Genomic DNA, 21160 nt, shown 5'->3' with positions numbered 1-21160 from the left:
GCATGAGGACCCAACACCCTAAAATGCTGTCCTAAAGATTTAGGGCCTCATTACACGGTAGGCAGTAAACCATGGCGCTATTAGCGCCATGTTTCATGCCGGTAATTTAGCGGTACCGCCTTGGAGGAAAGGGGAATTACCGCCCTATTCCAAGGTTGCTGGGGCGGTAATTCCTCCTTCCTCCATTGCCCTTCCCCATTCCCATTTTTGCCCCATAGGGCATAATTGGAATGTGGAAGGCGCTAATTACGGTACCGCAAATTGCGGTACCATAATTAGCACCCTGGTCCCTTTGCGGGTTGGATTTTCAACGCCTGCAAAAAGCAGGCGTTAAATTCCCCACCCCGCAAAGGGACCTCGTAGTAAGGCGGTAAGGATTTACCGGTACCGGTAAAATACCGGTACCGGTAAACCCTTACCGCCTACCGTGTAATGAGGCCCTTAGTCTTTGTATGGACAGGGTTAGCATTTATTTCTGAATCCCATTTTTGAATTTTCTATCATTCAGGAAAAAAATGTTGATCCTCCTCTGCCTTTCCATCCTCTGGTCCCCTTCCACCTGTCTGAGATCTTGAACCAACAGAGTAATCAGGGACCCCCATGGTTTCCAAAATCTTTGAGTTCCCTCATCAACGCTTTCCTCCTGTATTCTAGGGATCCCAGCCCTTTCCAGCACCACTTGAGCAATCCTATGGCCTCGAGAAATTCGAAATGGATTCTTTTCATGATTTATTACATCCACTCTGAAGTTTCGATCTATAACTCCGGACAAAATGTCCATCCCAAATTCCCAGGCCAGTCCTAAATAAGGTGCTATTCTAATGTAAGTGCCTGGAGGTGGAATCAATACTAAATCTGTGGAGTTGAATCTTCTTTCTCCAGGAGGGATCACTTGGTCTCTACTACTGTAAATGTCAACCCCAATAGACCCTCTGGTGGCTACTGAGGGACCTGAGGCTCTATCACTTAACCTTTCATATTTTAGGGTCCCCCAACCTTTTTCCGTTGAGCTGCATCCCACTACTGACACCACATATGAGACAGGCATGGTATCAAGAGACAACACAGACAAGTGAAACACAGTTTGAAAACCTGTATTCTCCATGGTCAGGACGGTGTAACGCCTAACTTGACCTAAGTCTAAGATGGGAATGTTCCCTAACGGATATAACACGAATGGAAGTCTAAGTCTGTCAGTCCAAAACAAAACACTGTCAGTGTCAAAACATAGGATTGTCATCACTTCTACACAATAATAGGGTGAAAGGGATTTGGCCAACTCCATAGTGCTCAAAGTAAAGTTAATGTGACAATGGAACCTTCCTGCAGCTCCCTTCCCCATGTTTAAGGTCCACAGGATTATAAAGTTCCACTAGTCTCTCAGGTTTCACCTGGCAAAGAAAAGTTCACTTGGCACAAAGTTCACTTGGCAAAAGAAGTTCACTGTACCTTTGCTTGGTAAGTTCCCCATTCTGAACCAAGTCCTATTAGCTTTTCCTTTATTAGATCATGCAGCTCCTTGCTTCCAATAGGGCTCTGCTGGTCGTGGCGCAGATGTCAGACCACACGGTCCACCCATTGCAGGGTGCGTAACCAAGTGCCTTATCCTTTACTGGGGTCTATGCAGCTAACCTGGATCAATCTCCCACCTGGTGGCCATCCCAATGCTTTTCCAACCCTCTTTGCTTATTGTGGGGTGTCTGCTGCCAGCTAAATCAATCCCCCACCTGGTGGTCACCCCAATGCTTTTCTTTCCTTATTCTGGTTCTCTGCAGCCAGTGTGGATCAATCTTCCACCTTGTGCCCCCCCCCCCCAATGCTTTTCCAACACTCTTTGCTCATTCTGGGGTCTCTGCGGCCAGCCTGGATTCATCTCCTGCCTGGTGGCCACCCCATTGCTTTTCTTTCCTTATTCTGAGGTCTCTGCAGCCAGCCTGGATCAATCTCCCACCTGGTAGCCACCCCAATGCTTTTCCTACACATGTAGTTTGTTGTCAACACTTTCCAATCAGTTTTTGTAATTTTGCTCCCTTGATTTCTCACACAGCTCTCCCTTTTTAGGATCTGTATTTTGCTCACTTTTCATGTCCGCGCACAGCTCACCTCTTTGCAGACACTTCCTTTCTTTACACAGTCATTCGAGAACATTTAATCATACATGCGACCACTCTGCCACTATGTGTCCTTATAATTCCCTTTGTCAATTTCACCAGACACGTCTCCAGTCTCCTCGTCTTCAATACACACCGGGCCACTGTCACTGCGCTTCACTCACCAATGGTGTTTTCCTCATTCTTGGGTTAACATCTTTGTTATCAGGGGCCAGGATCTACCCATCTGCACCTCAGACACTCCTGGGCTCCTGTCCTGGCCCAGGGAAAATAGCATTTCATTTTACCAATGTACGAGGGATCAGCACACTTACCAGCTCCCTTTTTTGGACTTCTATTATTTGCTTGAAACGGGGGTCGTTAGCCACGCTTCTCCCAGATGCTTCCTCACACAGACCTTTGGCGTCTCAGCATCCCTGTTTCTTCCAGCTGGTCCTGGCCAGCCACAGCTCCTCAGCTATCCTCCCAAGTCACTCTCTTTTCTGATTGATAGTGTTCCTTTAATACTGTCCTGAAGACTTGATAGGCTGCAGGTGGGCATGGTTGATTTCAATTGCCTGACCCTGCCTAGCCTTTTTAGTGGGACATGGCCCATGAAGAGGTTGATGTGCCTTTATCTGCATATTCTTTGTCCCAGTACCATAGTGCTGTTTCTCATAGGGCATCGGTACTCCTCTTGATTTCATCTTCTTCGTCACAATACTTGAGTGATACTTGGGGAAAAGAAGATTGTGTGTCTTATGATAAGAAGGTGGTTCTAGTTCTTTTACTCTGGTACCCTCAGTAAATGAGGTTAACAGGGAAGGAAAAGATTGTATCTCACAGTTGTTTATGATATTAAAGGAGCGGGAGCATAATTCTGTGTTATAGTTAGAAAAAGGGGTTTTACATTCCCTTGCTTTCCTCTGAGTGTGAGTGTTTGACTGAAGGTCTTGGGGTAGGGTAGGACATGCGTGACAATATCCTATGATAGTAGAGGGGAGGTAGGATAGATCGGGATTAGGAAAAGGGGATGCCAGATCTCATGTTCAGTATCTACTATGGGGCTCCTGGCAATTCCCTAACTTGCCCAGGTAAGTGAAATGATCCAATACACAATTTGTCAGGGCGTCCTGAATGGACAAAAAATTCTAGTGACTCAGAAGAATTATTATAAAAACGTTTTACTCATACTGAGTTTTTGACATGACATTGATTATAGTTACACAGGACAGAAACAGACCATTAATTATGGACATCGGATTCCATTTTTACAAAAACATAATATACACTACAGATGGGTCCCATTTTTGTCTGGGGGCCGCACGAATAGTGGTGTATGCTGGTTCACACAGCTGGCAGATGACGGTGTTGACATTAAACACTATGAACAGGATTGTCAACACGGGTGTGTTTCGGCCACTGGGACTCCAACGCTGTCGATTTTCTTGATCTACACATCTATAGGTCTGACACCAAACTAAAAACAGAACTATTCCGCAGATAAAATGCCCAGAAGAGTCTTCTCCATTTCTCCAGCTACCATCCAGCGGGTCTCAAATACAATCTGCCATATGGGCAGTCTCTGCCAATCAGGAGCAACAGTACAGAGAAGAGCAAGTTTACTCAACACGCAGAACATCGACAAAGAACAAAGGTTGTTCGACAGAGGGTACCCCAAAAAAGCAGTGAAAATGTCCAAGAAACGGGCAGCCAACACCTGCAGGGAGACATGTCTAATTCCTAAAACTCGAGAACCTCTGGACAGGCTGGTCTGTGTGACAACATACAGCCCATTAAGTAATTTGATCAAAGGTACACTCAATAAACACTGGCATTTGACCAAAAACAGTGGCACCCTCTCAAAAAAAACATCATGCCACTAGTAAACTGTAACATCAACCCGTTGACAATTGTTCATTGACACATGGCACTTTTTTGCACCAATGTTAATTTGAGTATATATACAATCATGCTATTTCGATTGCTTGTGACAACATGTTTGCTTTTCTTTTTGTTGGTCCAACTGTCATCATTACTGTAGCAAGAACGGCAAATATTCCGTTTGGCACCATTGTCATCTTTACTTTGCACTTTGTACTACCGTGCAATTTCGAAATTGTAATGTCAAACAGTTATTAATTATTGACTGATATGCATATACGTATTGACCCTCACGGGCTGCAATAGCACTGATGTTATCTAGATTGCATACAGCTATGTCATCCCAATGGTTTGTTCCATGTATCTGTGCATCCATTATGGGTCCCTTCCCGCTACGACGATCAGATCAGCCGCAGCGGGAATTATTATTATTGCCCTTCTGACCCTTTCGAGTTGAGCTGAACACTTTTGACAATAACAGTAACATTTTTTTCCAGGAACGGCAGACCCACATCTTCAGGCCAACACCATTCCAACATGGCCACCACATTGAGCAGCCCGCTTCATGCACGACGGCTGTCTGTCACCATTGATACGGACGCGGTTATATACTGCGGCACAGCTCCAACACTCAACTCTGCGGAATGTGTTTCCGCTTGGATGCTCTGTTCCGAGAGCACACATGAGATGCCGATGATTCAGACCCACGCACACAAACTACCTTTTCTCGGCATTGCACAAATCGGGCGCCTCCCCATACAACGCGTCCCTGCGGGGGTCCTTTATCATCTTCATTCACGCACTGCATGTTAAGCATCTTTACACCAACATAGTGCACCCTCTGCCTGCCTTTCGTAGGTCACCAGGTGGGTATGATTACAGCTATACTGGGTTCACAGACTAGATGCCAGACATCCACTCGGTCCGGATCGATAATCCAATCCGGTTCCTTCTAGGGATCACAGAGGTGCCCTGCTCCTTCCATAATGGACACCTGGTTCCTCACTAACCACAAGGTACACACCGGGTTCACCCACACCACCTCTCCGCCTGGGACGCACATATCTGTGGTATACCCATCTGGTGTACAGAGATGCCCTCTACATGTTTTACACCCACTTGACACGAACACCACCCGGTGCACTGAGATGCCCATTGCATGTTCTGCACACATATGCATGAACTTGACGCAAATACCACCTGACCAATAATTTCTGTCCTCACAGCCTGCCATCGATTAGGCCGTGACAGACCCATCTCCATCTTTACCTGAACTCTGTTCAAATGATGTAAGCAGAGTCCCACGTCGTGTATCCCTAGGATCACAGGGTAAGCACCCCTTCCAAAGGGGTTTTGTAAATAATAGCAATAATAGTTTGTCTACATTTTTCAATGAGATACCCGAATGGACCCTCAGTGTCTGACTCCACTTTTTGTCATTCCACAGATCCACACAGGACCAATCATTCATTGTGTGTTTACAACATTCTTTTCTCCGCCCTGATGAAGGCCACTCTATCCTGAGCACCTTCCAACGCTCACTAGCGGCCGAAACACACCCATGTTGATAATCCTGTTCACAGTGTTTAATGTCAACACCGTCGTCTGCCAGCTGTGTGAACCAGCATGCACCACTAGTCATGGGGACTCCAGACAAAAATGGTACCCATCTGTAGTGTATATTATGTTTTTGTACAATTTGTCTCCGATGTCCATAATTAATGGTCTGTTTCTGTCCTGTGTAACTATAATCAATATGCCATGTCAAAAACTCAGTATGAGTAAAACATTTTATAATAATGTTTCTAAGTCACTAGAGTTTTTGTCCATTTGGGACGCCCTGGCCAATTGTCTATTGCATCAGATCTCATCTTCGGGCATACGACTTCAAAGACCCTCCATCCCAGTAGTACCCCTTCACAACCTCACTCCCAGGGTCAGAATCTGGCAGTCTTACCCTTCTCTTGGTTACCTGAGGGGGGTCTTAAGCAGGTTAAATATGGGAACGCCCTCAGATTTCTCCCAAAATTTACCCAGACATAATCCATCAGAATGGTCAACAAACTTTAAGTCTGATGTAGTAATTTCTTCTAATTCAGTAATGATGTTCAATAGTGCTAATTGACCTAGTCATGGAAATATCATGATCATCCTCAAATCCTCAAATACAGATTCAAATATCTCTTTTTCTTCTTTTTGGTTCCTTAATTACTCCTAGTTTTTTTTCTCCAGTTTGAATCACATCGTTATTATTCCTGTGAGCTGTGGATTTGGAATTGCACATTCTCATTCTCTTCCAATAGCTGTTGTGTGTCTTTAATTATTATTGGTTTGTGTTCAGAAGCAATCATTTTTATGACATTTGACGAGTTCTGTTCTCTTGAAAATGTTCCTTAGAAATGTCCTCGAAACCTTACTAGTACTTTTTCTCACACTTTTAAGATTTTTTGATTTTTTTGATTTTTTTTTTTGATTTTTTTGAGTGAAATTGTAACCTTGATTTAATTATTTGTGGTTCAAGCTGTCATGCATGCTGGACATTTTACCTCTGGATCTGGAACTCCGTCTGTACGCAGAACGGGTTATGCTCATAGAACTGCTAGACCGTTTTATTCGAGATGGAGGTTGTTTGATGTATTACCAGGAAAACGACGTCTGCATTATTCACGTCGTTGAATTCACGTGATTCAGGATTGTCACGTGTTTTACGGCAGAACGTTTATAAGCAGCGTGGATACGTAGCTCGCTGCTTCTAATTGAACATTTTGGCGTCTTGGTAGCTGAACTTTTCATCTGCGTCCTCGCATCCCGTCAGTTGCTTCTTTGGCCTTCATCGACGTGTTCCTTCACACGCGATCTCCTGTATCTGCCTTCAGCAGATTTTGTGAGCGTGTCTTCTCACACGTGGGTTCCTGTTTCATTTGTATGCTGTTTTCCTGTCCGCGTGTAAGTTTCCGGTTTCAATCCCACGCGGACGCTGGAACTCTTCAAGCGCGGCTGTCCTGGCTGCGTGTACTTGATTCGAGCGTAAAATCCCACGCGGACACTGGAACTGTTCAAGCGTGGCTGTCCTGGCTGCGTGTACTTGGTTCACGTGTAAAATCCCACGCGGACGCTGGAACTCTTCAAGCGTGGCTGTCCTGGCTGCGTGTATTCAGTTCACGTGTAAAATCCCACACGGACGCTGGAACTCTTCAAGCGCGGCTGTCCTGGCTGCGTGTACTTGATTCGTGTGTAAAATCCCACGCGGACGCTGGAACTCTTCAAGCGCGGCTGTCCTGGCTGCGTGTACTTGGCTCGCGTATAAAATAACACGCGGACGTTGGAATTCTTCAAGCGCGGCTGTCCTGGCTGCGTGTACTTGGTTCGCATGTAAAATCACACGCGGACGCTGGAACTCTTCAAGCGTGGCTGTCCTGGCTGCGTGTACTTGGTCTGCGTGTATCCAGCACGCGGTTGATTTGAACCTGTATGGAAATAACAGGTGGACTCATTCCAATTTGTTTTGTTCCTGGTGGGAAAGGAAGGTGTATCTACAACTTTTATTTGAAGGTGGCTGTGCACAGTACTATGGATGCTATCCTGTGGTGCACCAACCCGGTATCTAGCGAGAGCCTTGTGCCGTTCGGGATAAGTCTCCCTTACTAACCTTCCCTCCTTTGTCGTTGGTTTTCTTTCCTGGATTTCTTCATTGACTTTGGTGGTACTCCAGTTCTAAGCCTACAGGTTAGTGTTGGAATTTGCATTATTGCCATTCTATCAGAGGTTAGTTGAGATAGTTTCTCATTATGCTTTATTTTTCCTAGGCTGCCTTCCTATTACTCTCCCACGCCCTTTCCAGTGATCCTTCTCTCTGCCTGTTTTACCAGTCAGAGAGCTATATCATTTGGAAGGTCTAAATTGACATCACTTCTATCAAATTGTGTGAATTCAAGGATCCGGAAGACCCCTATCAATTGTATCCTTTTTGGTTACCGTATCCTTTTCATAAGATACTTTGGGGATTTATGACAGAATCAGAAGCCATGGAGGGTACGGATCCTTTAACGGTTCTGACCCAATTAATCACAGATTTGAGAAATGAAATGATTACGGCACAGGACACATTGCGTCATCGCATGGATGTTATGCAAGACGCTATTCGGACTGCTCCCCAGGGAACACTGGAACACTGGCTCCAGCTGCCATCGGATCCGGATCCGGTACCCCGGTACCACAACAGGAAAACCTTCAAGTGATTATGCAAACGCAGTTTCCTTTGGCTCCTCCAGAAAGGTTCACAGGAGATCCCAAAACCTATAGAACCTTTGTCAATCAGTGCCGACTCCATTTCCTGTGCCGGCCTAACTCATTTCCTGATTTAACTACAAAGGCGGCCTTCGTGCTTTCCCATTTGGGCGGCACAGCTGCTGCTTGGGCTGATCCTTTATTGGAGACTAACAGTCCTTTGTTGTACGATTGTGACAAGCTTCTATCTGCCATGAGCAAGGTCTGTGATATGCGTTATTCTACTCAAGCCACAGATCTGGAATTGCTTAACCTACAACAAGGTAATCAAACACTAATAGCCTACATAGCCAGATTTAATCAATTAACCGCCGAGACCCAATGGCCTGAAGATAAGAAAACCGCGGTTTTTTACAAGGGTCTCTCAGAAGAACTAAAAGACGCCTTGTCTACGGTTCCTGTGGTCCTTACGGGGTTCACAGAATTGCTTGATCAGATTCTACAAATCGATGCTCGAAGAAATGCTCGTAAAGGAGAGAGAAAACCATTCTTGCAAGCATCAGTTCGTTCTGAGGTACCAGCAGCCTCATCTAATGATCCTGAACCAATGCAAATCAGTGCTGTGAGAGGCCGATTATCTAATGCAGAAAGGGAAAACCGTAGAAAAAAAAATCTTTGCATGTACTGCGGTTCATCTGAGCATTTACTGGTTACATGTCCCAAAAAACCAGTTAAGCGTTCGGGAAACGCCAAAACTCGACACTTGAAGGAGTCCCTGTGTCGAGTGTTACATCGGACTCCTGTACCATTCCAGCTTATACAACTATAACTGTAGAGGTGACATTACATTTTGCTGATCAAGAGTTAGTTTCCAGGGCCATGGTTGATTCTGGAGCCACAAATAATTACATCGACATTACATATGCAAAAAAATGCTCTATACCCTTGATAACCAAAAACAAACCTGAAACAGTGAGCACTGTGGATGGGTCAGTCTTGACTTCAGGTATGGTCACTCAGGAGACTATACCTATTAGAATGACTTTATCAAATGGGCATTCAGAGGAAATGGTTTTTGATGTCATCGCGGCTCCTCATTACAAATTATTGCTTGGTCTTGCCTGGCTGACTCTTCATAATCCAACCATTGACTGGGTTACGGGATTGATTTAATATCCTTCTGCCTATTGCAATGAACATTGCTTTACCATCAAGGGGTGTCATCCAAATCACATATTCTGGCCTCTATGGAGGGAGGTTTTTCTATCAGTGTCATACATCTGAGCAGTACACATATACCATGTAAATATACTGAATATGCAGATGTCTTTGACAAGAGCCAAGCAGAACAGCTGCTTCCTCATAGACAGTATGATTATCCGATTGATCTAATTCTTGGGGCTACTGGTCGTGTGTATTCTTTAACTCCCAAAGAAGATGCTGTCTTAAAAGACTACATTGATAAGGCTCTTGATATGGGGTTCATACGGCCATTCCAATCGCCTGCTGCCTCTCCATTATTCTTTGTTCCTAAAAAGAAGGAGACTTAAGGCCATGCATAGATTACAGGGCTCTTAACAACATCACCACAAAGAACCAATATCCATTACCCTTGTTAAATGTTTTGTTAGATCAATTTAGCACTTCTGTGTATTTTTCTAAATTAGATTTACGGGCAGCATACAATCTGGTTCACATCCGTGAAGGCGATGAGCGGAAGACCGCTTTCAAGACGCGGTACGGCCTATACGAATATCTGGTGATGCCTTTTGGTCTCTGTAACGCTCCAGCCACGTTTCAGTTCTTCATGAACGACATCTTCAGAGACATGATGGACCAGTACGTGGTGATATATTTGGATGATATATTGATATATTCATCATCTTTTTCAGAACATGTAAAACATGTGTCCGCTGTTCTACAAAGGCTCAGAGAGAACAAACTCTTTGTAAAAGCAGAGAAATGTGTCTTTCATACACAGGAAGTTGAATTTCTGGGTTACGATATCACCAACCACGGTGTCCGAATGAGCCGTTCCAAAGTGAAAGCTATATTGAATTGGCCTATTCCACATAATGTCAAGTCTCTACAGTCATTCCTAGGCTTTGCGAATTTCTATCGCAGATTTATCCTTTCCTTCTCCAAAATAGTGGCCCCATTGACAGCCTTGACTAGTAGTTCCAAAGTACCATTCTGTTGGAATCCGAACGCCCAAAAATCATTTGAAACACTAAAGGAAACGTTTACCACTGCACCTGTACTCCAGCATCCCGACCCTGATTGTCAGTTTATTGTGGAAGCGGATGCTTCCAGTGTCGCTACGGGAGCAGTTCTTTCCCAAATCTGTGCAGAAACCAAAGAGGAGCATCCAGTTGCTTTCTTGTCTCGTAAACTAACACCTTATGAACAGAACTATACCGTTACTGAACGGGAATTGCTTGCGATCAATGATGCTTTTCGAGAATGGCAACTTCATCTTCTTGGTGCCAAACATCAGGTGTTGGCGTATTCAGATCATCGGAATCTTCAGGCATTCAAAACTATGAAATGTCTTACTGCTCGCCAGGCTAGATGGCATATGTTTTTTGCTCAATTTGATTTCCAAATCACATATCGCCCTGCCAGACAATATGTCAAATCGGATGCTCTATCCCGCATCAGTGAGGAGGTGAAGGAAGATCCTCCGGTTCAAAATACGTTGTTGGCAGATCATGTGATATGTAGTTGTTCTGCACAGTCTTCCCTCAAATCTGAATTACAGGAATGGGTGAAACAAAATCCAAGATTGGTTCAGGAGTTGAATCTAGATATCCACAACGATTTACCTTTCACACAAGGGGTGCTTTATCTACCAACAGAAACCACTCGGAACCGGGCTCTCACTTGGGGACACGATTCAATTGTGGCAGCCCATCCTGGACAAAAGAAAACCCTTGAGCTGCTCAAGAGATGGTGTTGGTGGCCTTCTATTACACGAGATGTAATTGATTATGTTTCTACATGTTCCGTATGCATCCAATGCAAGAACACTCCCGGAAAACCAGTGGGTTTACTACAATCTTTACCTTTTCCTCACAAACCTTGGTACATGATATCAATGGATTTTGTCGTGGAACTCCCAAGTAATAATGGTTACAATACCATATGGATTGTGGTAGACTACTTTACTAAATTGGCTCTTTTTGTTCCCTGTATTGGGTTACCAACAGCTGCAGTGCTGGCTGATTTATTTATCAGGCATATCTTTCGGGTTTTTGGTCTACCTTCAGTGATAATTACTGACAGGGGCTCACAGTTTGCCTCCCGTTTTTGGAAAGCACTAACCTCGGCATTACTTATTGATGACAGGATGTCTAGTGCTTATCATCCCCAAACAGACGGACAGACTGAGAGGACCAATAGCACTATGGAACAATACCTGCGGTGTTTGTGTCTTCAGTTTCAGTCAGACTGGATCACGGTCCTGCCAGCAGCAGAATTTGCCTACAATAATTCCTACCATAGTGCCATAGGCACTTCACCTTTCTATGCTCTATATGGGCAACACCCCAAATCCATTCCGTTGGATTCTGGTTTGTCTTTGGACACTCCTGCAGCCGTTCGTAATCTCACTGATCTAAAGAATATACAGGCAAAGGTAATTCAGCAGTTGGAGCGGGATAAAAAACGAGATAAGTACTATGCTGATACTCACAGAGAACCCGCACCGGTCTACAAAGCAGGCATGAGAGTATGGCTGTCTACTAAGAACTTGAAGATACCGGGAAAAAAGAAACTGTTACCCAAGTACATAGGGCCATATGAGGTGCTCAAGGTGATTAACCGGCTCCTGTCTGCCTGGCATTGCCACAATGATGGCGAGTGCATCCAGTATATCACGTTTCACTCATTAAACCATGCTCTGATGCCACTAGATTGCCTATATGGCCTGTTGCTGTTTCTGTGAAAGGATCAGACGAATTTGAGGTACAAGAAATACTGGATATGAGATTACGTTCGGGCAGGCCTTATTATCTGGTGGACTGGAAAGGTTATGGCCCAGAAGACAGATCGTGGGAACCTCTTTCCAATATCCATGCTCCCGCTTTATTGAGAAAATTCCACTTGAAGAGGGGAGATGCTGCTCCTTTGGGGGGTGGCACTGTCATGCATGCTGGACATTTTACCTCTGGATCTGGAACTCCGTCTGTACGCAGAACGGGTTATGCTCATAGAACTGCTAGACCGTTTTATTCGAGATGGAGGTTGTTTGATGTATTACCAGGAAAACGACATCTGCATTATTCACGTCGTTGAATTCACGTGATTCAGGATTGTCACATGTTTTACGGCAGAACGTTTATAAGCAGCGTGGATACGTGGCTCGCTGCTTCTGATTGAACATTTTGGCGTCTTGGTAGCTGAACTTTTTCTCTGCGTCCTTGCATCCCGTCAGTTGCTTCTTTGGCCTTCATCGACGTGTTCCTTCACACGCGATCTCCTGTATCTGCCTTCAGCAGATTTTGTGAGCGTGTCTTCTCACACGTGGGATCCTGTTTCATTTGTATGCTGTTTTCCTGTCCGCGTATAAGTTTCCGCTTTCAATCCCAGGCGGACGCTGGAACTCTTCAAGCGCAGCTGTCCTGGCTGCGTGTACTTGATTTGCGTGTAAAATCCCATGCGGACGCTGGAACTCTTCAAGCACGGCTGTCCTGGCTGCGTGTAAAATCCCACGTGGACGCTGGAACTCTTCAAGCGCGGCTGTCCTGGCTGCATGTATTCGGTTCGCGTGTAAAATCCCACGTGGACGCTGGAACTCTTCAAGCGCGGCTGTCCTGGCTGCGTGTACTTGGTTCACGTATAAAATCACACGTGGACGTTGGAATTCTTCAAGCGCGGCTGTCCTGGCTGTGTGTACTTGGTTTGCATGTAAAATCACACGCGGACGCTGGAACTCTTCAAGCGCGGCTGTCCTGGCTGCGTGTACTTGGTCTGCATGTATCCAGCACTCGGTTGATTTGAACCTGTGAGGAAATAACAGGTGGACTCATTCCAATTTGTTTTGTTCCTGGTGGGAAAGGAAGGTGTATCTACAACTTTTATTTGAAGGTGTCTGTGCACTGTACTATGGATGCTATCCTGTGGTGCACCAACCCGGTATCTAGCGAGAGCCTTGTGCCGTTCGGGATAAGTCTCCCTTACTAACCTTCCCTCCTTTGTCGTTGGTTTTCTTTCCTGGATTTCTTCATTGACTTTGGTGGATACTCCATTTCTAAGCCTACAAGTTAGTGTTGGAATTTGCATTATTGCCATTCTATCAGAGATGTTAGTTGAGATAGTTTCTCATTATGCTTTATTTTTCCTAGGCTGCCTTCCTATTACTCTCCCACACCCTTTCCAGTGATCCTTCTCTCTGCCTGTTTTACCAGTCAGAGAGCTGTATCATTTGGAAGGTCTAAATTGACATCACTTCTATCAAATCGTGTGAATTCAAGGATCCAGAAGACCCCTATCAATTGTATCCTTTTTGGTTACCGTATCCTTTTCATAAGATACTTTGGGGATTTATGACACAAGCTGAACATGGAAGTTTTTTTTTATTTTGTCCAGTGTTTATATTGTCAAGTCCGTCGACACTGGTGTCTAGCATCACAACATTTTCTCTTGAAATATGACTCAGATTTTTCAAATTAACATTGCTCTTTCTCCTTTCGCAATGATAATTACCTGTTTCTACAAGATCACGTTGTTCTGTTATAGTAGCGGTTTTTGAACATACCTCCAGAACCCCGGTATTGCATAATCTTATAAATGACTGTAGCACCAGATTTAATGCTGTGAGAGAACTGCCACCCAGTTGTGAGGAATCCTGAGGAAAAGTCTCATCACCATGGAACGGCAAGGAAGACCGGTCACTTACCAACGAGCACTCATGCACTTGCTCCTCAGCATTCATTACATGAGATTTGCTCTCCTCGCTTACTGGTGATTCAAACATTTTTGGAGAAACACAGCCTGTAGAAGGAACTTTAAGGGCATGAATTTCATCTTCTAGACTTAGACAGGCCTCCATCAGGAGACGTATTTACTCTTCTTTCTACGTCGCTTCTAACTGGACCTGAAATATATCCCTTCAATCATTCCATTTCCGATTCCCAACATTGTAGTGACTGATAACGATTGAACTACTTGACAATAAGTTTTGGGATGTGCTTGAAAAAAAGTAGTAATTTTCCCTTGAGTTCCAGCATTTACCTTTATTGCTTCTGACCTTAAATTCTCCACCACTTCTTTATCAAGTGGAGTCTGTTCGCCACTCCTAAGATTTTATCTCTTTGATTTACCCCGCATTCTTAGGAGTGATTACCTCTCATATTCACAAAGAGTTGTTGACTTTAAAGACTTGCAAGAAGAAGTAACAGGATTCTGCCCTGCTAGGTGCTCAATTACAGTACTAAATCACACAATATATGCAAATCAGAGAAAATGTCCACAACTGTCTCTAGACCTATTATAAATGTACAAATTCAATAAAAAGAAACAAGCACAGGGTATATCAGCTCAAAAGGAAATCCCTGCAGTCACCGAACCCCTTAAATATTGCTTAGAAATAAACTGCATGTACAGCTTCTGCTGAGGTTCAAGCCTTGGTTACTAAGCAAAGCGCATGACAAACGCTCAAAAACAAGATAGATGTATATAGCTCTGAAAAAAATGAATCCAATATAAATGTGTATAGGTGTATAGTTAAGAATACACCTTTGCAAAGTTATTTCAAAGGGACCCTGTAAAGGGACCCCACAGTCACTGTACTCCACCTCTTTAATCAGAGATAAGCAATGGGGGACTATTCAAGGGCTATGCCAATTATTCTACCAATCACTTAATAGAAGCAGTTCCCCCAGCATGAAAGCAAAGAAACCAATACACCGCCTTACCAGCTTTTCGGATTTCAACTTAGAACCACATGTGCCAAGTCACAGCGGCCGCCACCGAGGGGAGCTGGGGGAGCACAAGGCACAGTGGCCCCCACATGGGAGAGCTGGGGAAACTCAAGCGCAGTCGAGGGCAGTAGGGCCGTTGGCAACTCAGCAACATAGAACTCTCCGAACTCTCTAAACTCTTGTCAGAAATTGCCTGTGCTCTCTGTCTCCACATCTTCTGACAAAAAGAGCTAGAGGAATGTACCTCAACGTAAGCATTAAGCTGCACCATTCACCACAGAATTAACAGCCGCTTCCAACACAAATATCCATACTTCTCCTAAAATATCTTGGTACGGAAAAGCAGAGAGCTATTGAAGGCCGAGATCCACAGGTCTCCACCACTGAAAGTCTTTTGGTGTAGACATGCCCATTCTTAAGTTGTAGATCAAAACTTGGATCATAGCAATATAAAACTACTACACGTTTGTTATATTGTGTTTTATGCTCAATGCCTCACACTTCTAAAAGCTATAGTAATATTTGAGAAAAAGTAACTTCAGATGAACTTCGCAGGTTGGTAAAGCAGTGCTTGATAGTCTATATATATGCCGCTAATGATTTGCTGATGATATGAACTCCTCAGCTCTAGAATATATCCAAGCTCTGTTCCTATATAGACTTCTTTCTGATTACAAGGTAGAACTCACAGGCTGATTCAACCTATCTCAGTGCCTTATTTTACTTACATCAGGGATCTGCCCAATGAAGGGTGGGGGGGCTGTAAACCATTTTGCATGTGCATCGTTCTTTCATAAAGAGGTATTTAAGTATCAGTGCTAAAATGCATTGTAGGATTTGCAGGCAATATTTACAATGGATTCTTATGGAATCCACCTGCCTTTATCTGTGGTAATTTCAGATGGCTCCCCTTGAATATATTGCATAAACAACAGCACGAAAATCCCTGCTGGATTTAATTCCACCCGCATTTGTATGGTAGAGTGGGATATGGAGGCGGACACGTTATGTCCACCCGCTCCCTATGTCTGCAATAAATATTTTGCAAAATGAGGCAGATCGGAAATAAATTATGGTAAACACCTTTACTGAGATTTCTTGCTAATCTGCTTGTCCTGGAAGTTTCTATGGTTTCCTCTTGCTGAACAGTAGCTGTGCTTTCAACGAATGTTGGTGAAAGGAATATAAGGAACACTGAAATGTTGTAAGAAACACTGTTTTGGGAACTGTTCACAGAACACATAAAACTTACATTTCTAATATTCTTGGAGCCTAACACATACTTGCCGACTCTTTATTTGTGTGTGAGTTACATGGAAGAGAGAACACACAACTACTGACACCAAAATAAAGTTAAAAGATTTTACTACGCAAAAGTAGAACATAAGACTATTGCATACACATTGTTTCAGGATGGCTGTAAAATAAAAGGTTTTTGGGAAGTATAGTCCTTGGGGAAGTATAGTCCTTGAAAGCTAGATTGTATATGAAGGACAGCAGACAAAAATGCATACATAAAGTCCGAGACAGGATAGTCTCTTGCTTGGTGATTTCTAGAGGTCAGTTCATAACTTTTGTTCTGGGAACCAGAAGGCCTCTTGTCCTCTTGGGATTTTAGGGCTTCCTCCCAAGTGTCCCAAAACTCCTCCCCTTATTGGGGCTCTCCCTTGCTTACTCCCCTCTTCCGGGGTCAAGGGGTTCCACCTTTGTAAAGCATTTATTTTCTATTTCTCTCTCTATCTCTCTCTCTCTCTCTTCAATCGATCACATCCCTCTTCTAGGGTTCAAGTGGTTCTCCTCATCTGTTACACATCCTCTCTTCTGGGGATCATTCTTTTGGGTCAGTGGTCTCTTTTTCTGGTGTTAATATGCTCTCTTCCCCCTCATTGGTGCACCCACCCTTTTTGGGCTTACAAGGATCTACTCCTTCTCACTGGAACACCCCCCTTTACTGGGGTCCAGGTGGATAACCTCTTCCTCACTGGAGCACCCTTCCCTCTTCTGAGGTTCATGGGTCTCTTCTCCTCCTCATTGGAGCATACCACTCTTCTAGAGTTCAGGGAGCTCTTCTCCTCCTCACTGGAACACACCCCTCTTTTGGGGGTTCATGGTGCTATTCTCTCCCTCACTGGAGCATACCCTTCTTCTTGGGTTTAAGATGCCCTTCCCCCCTCACTACAGCACACCCCTGTTCTGGGGTTAAAGGGTTCCCCTTCTCTCGGGCTCTCCAGCGTTATCAACAGAACTCCTCTCTTCAGCTCCTTGCTCAGATACCCCGTGGATCCAAGGCAGGGGGAGGAAAGTCTTTAAAAGACTTGCCAATATTTAGGATTTCTTTCAGTTTGTTTCCCATGCAGAAGCTGGGTGTTTGCCTGCTGCAGTCCCTGTACTTTGCCTCTTGGCTGCCCCTTTTCGAAGGTACAGGAAAACCTCTACTAAGTTCCCACCTGTGCAAAATAATTTTTCCTTTGAGGGGTGGGGAGGAGAATGTATCTCTTTGAATTCTGCAGCTGCTGGAGGGAGAAAACTGTTCTCCTTCACTAGCACGGATGCTAGGGTGGTGATTAAGATAATTTTGGATTTTTCCTTCCATTATAAGCAACTGTTGACAAAGTGGTCTCTCTGGATGTGCTATTGTTTCACCCCATAGCATATATTGTCTACAATCCCTGAAATGCATTCTGGAATCCACTCTGAATGTTGGATTTCTGGACCTGATGCATCTTGGGGGATGCAGTCACGAATACCCTTTTGCTTTGGGACAAGGTTTGTAACTTTCTGCTCTCTCAGGGGGTTTGGGATTAGTTAAGGCCTTGTCCTGTCAGTCGTACTTTCAGGAGGACCGTTAGCTGGATGTGATGTTGGCACTGTGACTTCGTCACAGAGTCTCCTAAATATTAGATGCCTTTTTCTTCTGTCCCTTGATGAAAATCTTCAGGAGGCATGTTTAGGATCCCATAAAGCAGTCTGTGTTTGATTTTCTGTTCCTCGTGAGTTCAAATCATAAATATTTCACTTATGGACATTTACATGTTCCAAATATGGCTACAAATGGCTAATTTGCACTTTCTTATTGTTTTTTCTCTATAGAGCCCATAAGATTGGTGAACGGTTCTAACGCTTGCACTGGACGAGTGGAGGTTTTCTACAACAATACGTGGGGAACTGTTTGTGATGATGGCTGGGATGTGAATGACGCAGAGGTAGTGTGCAAAAGCGTTGGCTGCGGAAATGCTGTGAAAGCCAATGCAGGTGCCTTCTATGGCGAAGGAATTGATCAGATCTGGATGGATGATGTTGCATGCATTGGAACAGAGGCAGCCCTTTCGGAGTGTCCTCGGAGTCCGTGGGGAACACATAACTGTGGCCATAATGAGGACGCTGGTGTGCAATGTACAGGTAATGTGGGGATGTATTCCCATTCACGGTATGTATATTGGTGAAAGTATAAACCCTAACCTCTGCTTCAATGGTAGCTGGCCAGGAAGGAATTGCACGCCACCAATTGTGGATTAGCTGTAGTAGGAGGAAGGCAGAATTTCAGGGTTGGCAACTCCTGTGATATTGGATGGGAAGCCAACATGAACTTCCAGAATTTTAAACCCAAAGCCGTTTAAATTGACATGGAAGGGTCCAAAAAACAGAATTCAGATTCGGTAGATCCAGAAGTAAAATAGTAGTTTTTATTTATTATCTCCCGCAATGTGATAAAAAAGGTTGTCCTCAGTATGTTTGCTCTGAGCAATATTGCCTGACAAGAATATCTTTACAATGGTTGTGAAATGTTCTCCCTTATTTGAATGGATGTTTTCATTTACATCTTGATGCAAAAGGCCCTCTTAAACACAAGATCCTCTGCGTGTAAAGTTGCAAAGGAAATATACATCTTGCTGTGTCTTCCCGATGAGGAGATGATGTATTCAAATCATCCTGTGATGAGGAACTCTATGGAGGATATCAACCTAAGGACCTCAGCGACCGGATTTTCTGGGGTTTATTTCTGTCGAAACAAAATGTCGCATTGGTGTGGGAAGCTACGGAGACATTGGGCATCATTACGATATTGGAGGTTGCCATGCCGCTATTTGCGGCATGGCTACCCCCATTCCGGGTACCGGGTCCGGGTTCGCTGAATGGGGAAATACCGGGCCATTCCGACCTTGGAGGACCCAGTATTTCCCCATTCAGGGAACCCGGAGCCGGTACATCCCCATTCCCATTCGAGCCCCCATTGGGCTCAATGGGAATGGGGAGGATGCAAACAACGGGCCTGTTAATTACAGGCCCATTGTTTGCATCCTGGTCTGCTTGCGGGACCCGGTAAGGACGCCTGGTAAAACCAGGCGTCCTTACCGGGTCCCGTGAGCAAACCTCGTAATGAGGCGGTAGGGGATTAACAGGGCCAGCTGCTCTACCGGCCCTGTTAACCCCCTACTGCCAGGGTCGTCATGAGGCTCATTGCATTGAGTACCTCTACTCAGTTGCAAAAACTTGATTATTTTGAGTTTCTCACACACCTTTTACTGCGCCATACGAGAGCGGATGAAACTACGAAAACGTTATGTCATAGCAAAAGACGCGAGACGCGGAATGGGACACTCTTTTCAGGCGGGATTCAACCCCAGAACACTTACCAATAGCATCGACGTAACATAAACCCATTTGACAACAGACTACGGGCCACGTTCAATACATTCTTTCAACCACCCTTATGGATGTGTGCTTTTCAATTTATGGAATCATAAAGTTTTCGTAGTTTCATCCAATCTCGTATGGCGCAGTAAAAGGTGTGTGAGAAACTCAAAATAATGATGTATTCAAATCATATTGCACGCAGTAGAGACCAAGCTCAAGTCAGCAGAGATCAAGTTGGAGTTTACCCTCAGGATCCTTCAGTTGAACTGTATTTCACATGGTCACCGGAGGTCAGGTTCACGGATGCGTTATCTCTTTGCTAAGCGACTGCATAAAAGACTTGTGTCAGCGTAGGCGTTGATTTCCATTGCTGGAATTTCCTGCTATTTGAGGAAATACGAGTCTTAGATGGTCTTTTCATGAACTACTTCTTCACTTTCCCATTTTGTTACCCCAGTGTTTTTAAGATGCTATTTTAGTAATGCTTGATCCAATTGAGTATTTCATTTACTTTCTGCTTTGCAACTCTGGTTGTCAAGCCTTAGGCTAAATACTAGTAAATTTCAGCTTTTACACCTGCATTTTAGTTCTAATCCCTAGTAGATTGAACTGCATTTCCCATGCTCCGCAGCAGTTGCATTTACCACTGTGTTCACACAGCACAAAGGCCGGTGGGCTACTCTGCTTGTCTCAGTTATTTCTCTATTAAGACTAGGGCATTTACTTAAGTAGCTTAAGTTTCTGCAGTCTGGCTTGCACTACTAATTGAAGCAGTATGCTCAGTTTGCTAACATCTGATATCTTTTCTATCCCAATTAAAACGTCTGGCAAATTGTTTGCCGACATTTTAAATCTGCAATTTGAGCACACTATTCTCACATATGATAGTTCTCATTCTCTTTCCACTTCTTCTGTTCAGACAAAAGCTAAATTGCATGCGTTTCAGCTGGGAGATCAACAACCCGAAACTTTAACTGGGTGCTGTTGAATATTCCTAGGCTATTTTCAAACTATGGAAACAATTGATGTTATAACTGTCAATGAGTTGGGTGTAGCATTAATCATTGAAAACATGCTTATCAGATACTCCTGGACCAGTGACCTCATGGGGCTGATATGCTCATGACCTACAAACATCACTTGAAGCTGTGACAAATGTCCACTGACATGTTTGCTTCTGGGAAATCATCCAAGATGAACTGTTTTTCATACTGAAACATTATCGTTTGCTATTTTATCATCCCACAAACAATTCTAAGATTTGATTTTATCTCACAATTTATGCGCGTGCTACTATTCCTGTCCAAAAGGGGAGCTTTTTATCGGTGGGCTGAGGACAGCGCAGACAATTAATGTTTTAATCTTAAAGAACATATACATATGTGTGGGTTTGCGTTTCAC

The 21160-nt window shown here is 44.1% G+C and overlaps 1 protein-coding gene across 1 annotated transcript in view; it reads left to right on the top strand.

Annotated features, from left to right (window-relative positions):
* Positions 1–21160, top strand: part of LOC138453740 (scavenger receptor cysteine-rich domain-containing group B protein-like) — a 157809-nt gene that overhangs the window by 12631 nt on the left and 124018 nt on the right. The window contains exon 2 of the mRNA XM_069606867.1: positions 18215–18523. Coding sequence (XP_069462968.1) covers positions 18215–18523 — 309 coding nt within the window. The remainder of the gene's footprint in view (positions 1–18214; positions 18524–21160) is intronic.

The sequence above is a fragment of the Ambystoma mexicanum genome, chromosome 1p (assembly GCF_040938575.1).
Source record: "Ambystoma mexicanum isolate Mex_15411 chromosome 1p, UKY_AmexF1_1, whole genome shotgun sequence".
Classification (NCBI taxonomy): domain Eukaryota; kingdom Metazoa; phylum Chordata; class Amphibia; order Caudata; family Ambystomatidae; genus Ambystoma; species Ambystoma mexicanum.
Note: the sequence above shows the minus strand (reverse complement) of the source record. Positions and strands in the feature narration are given on the sequence as shown.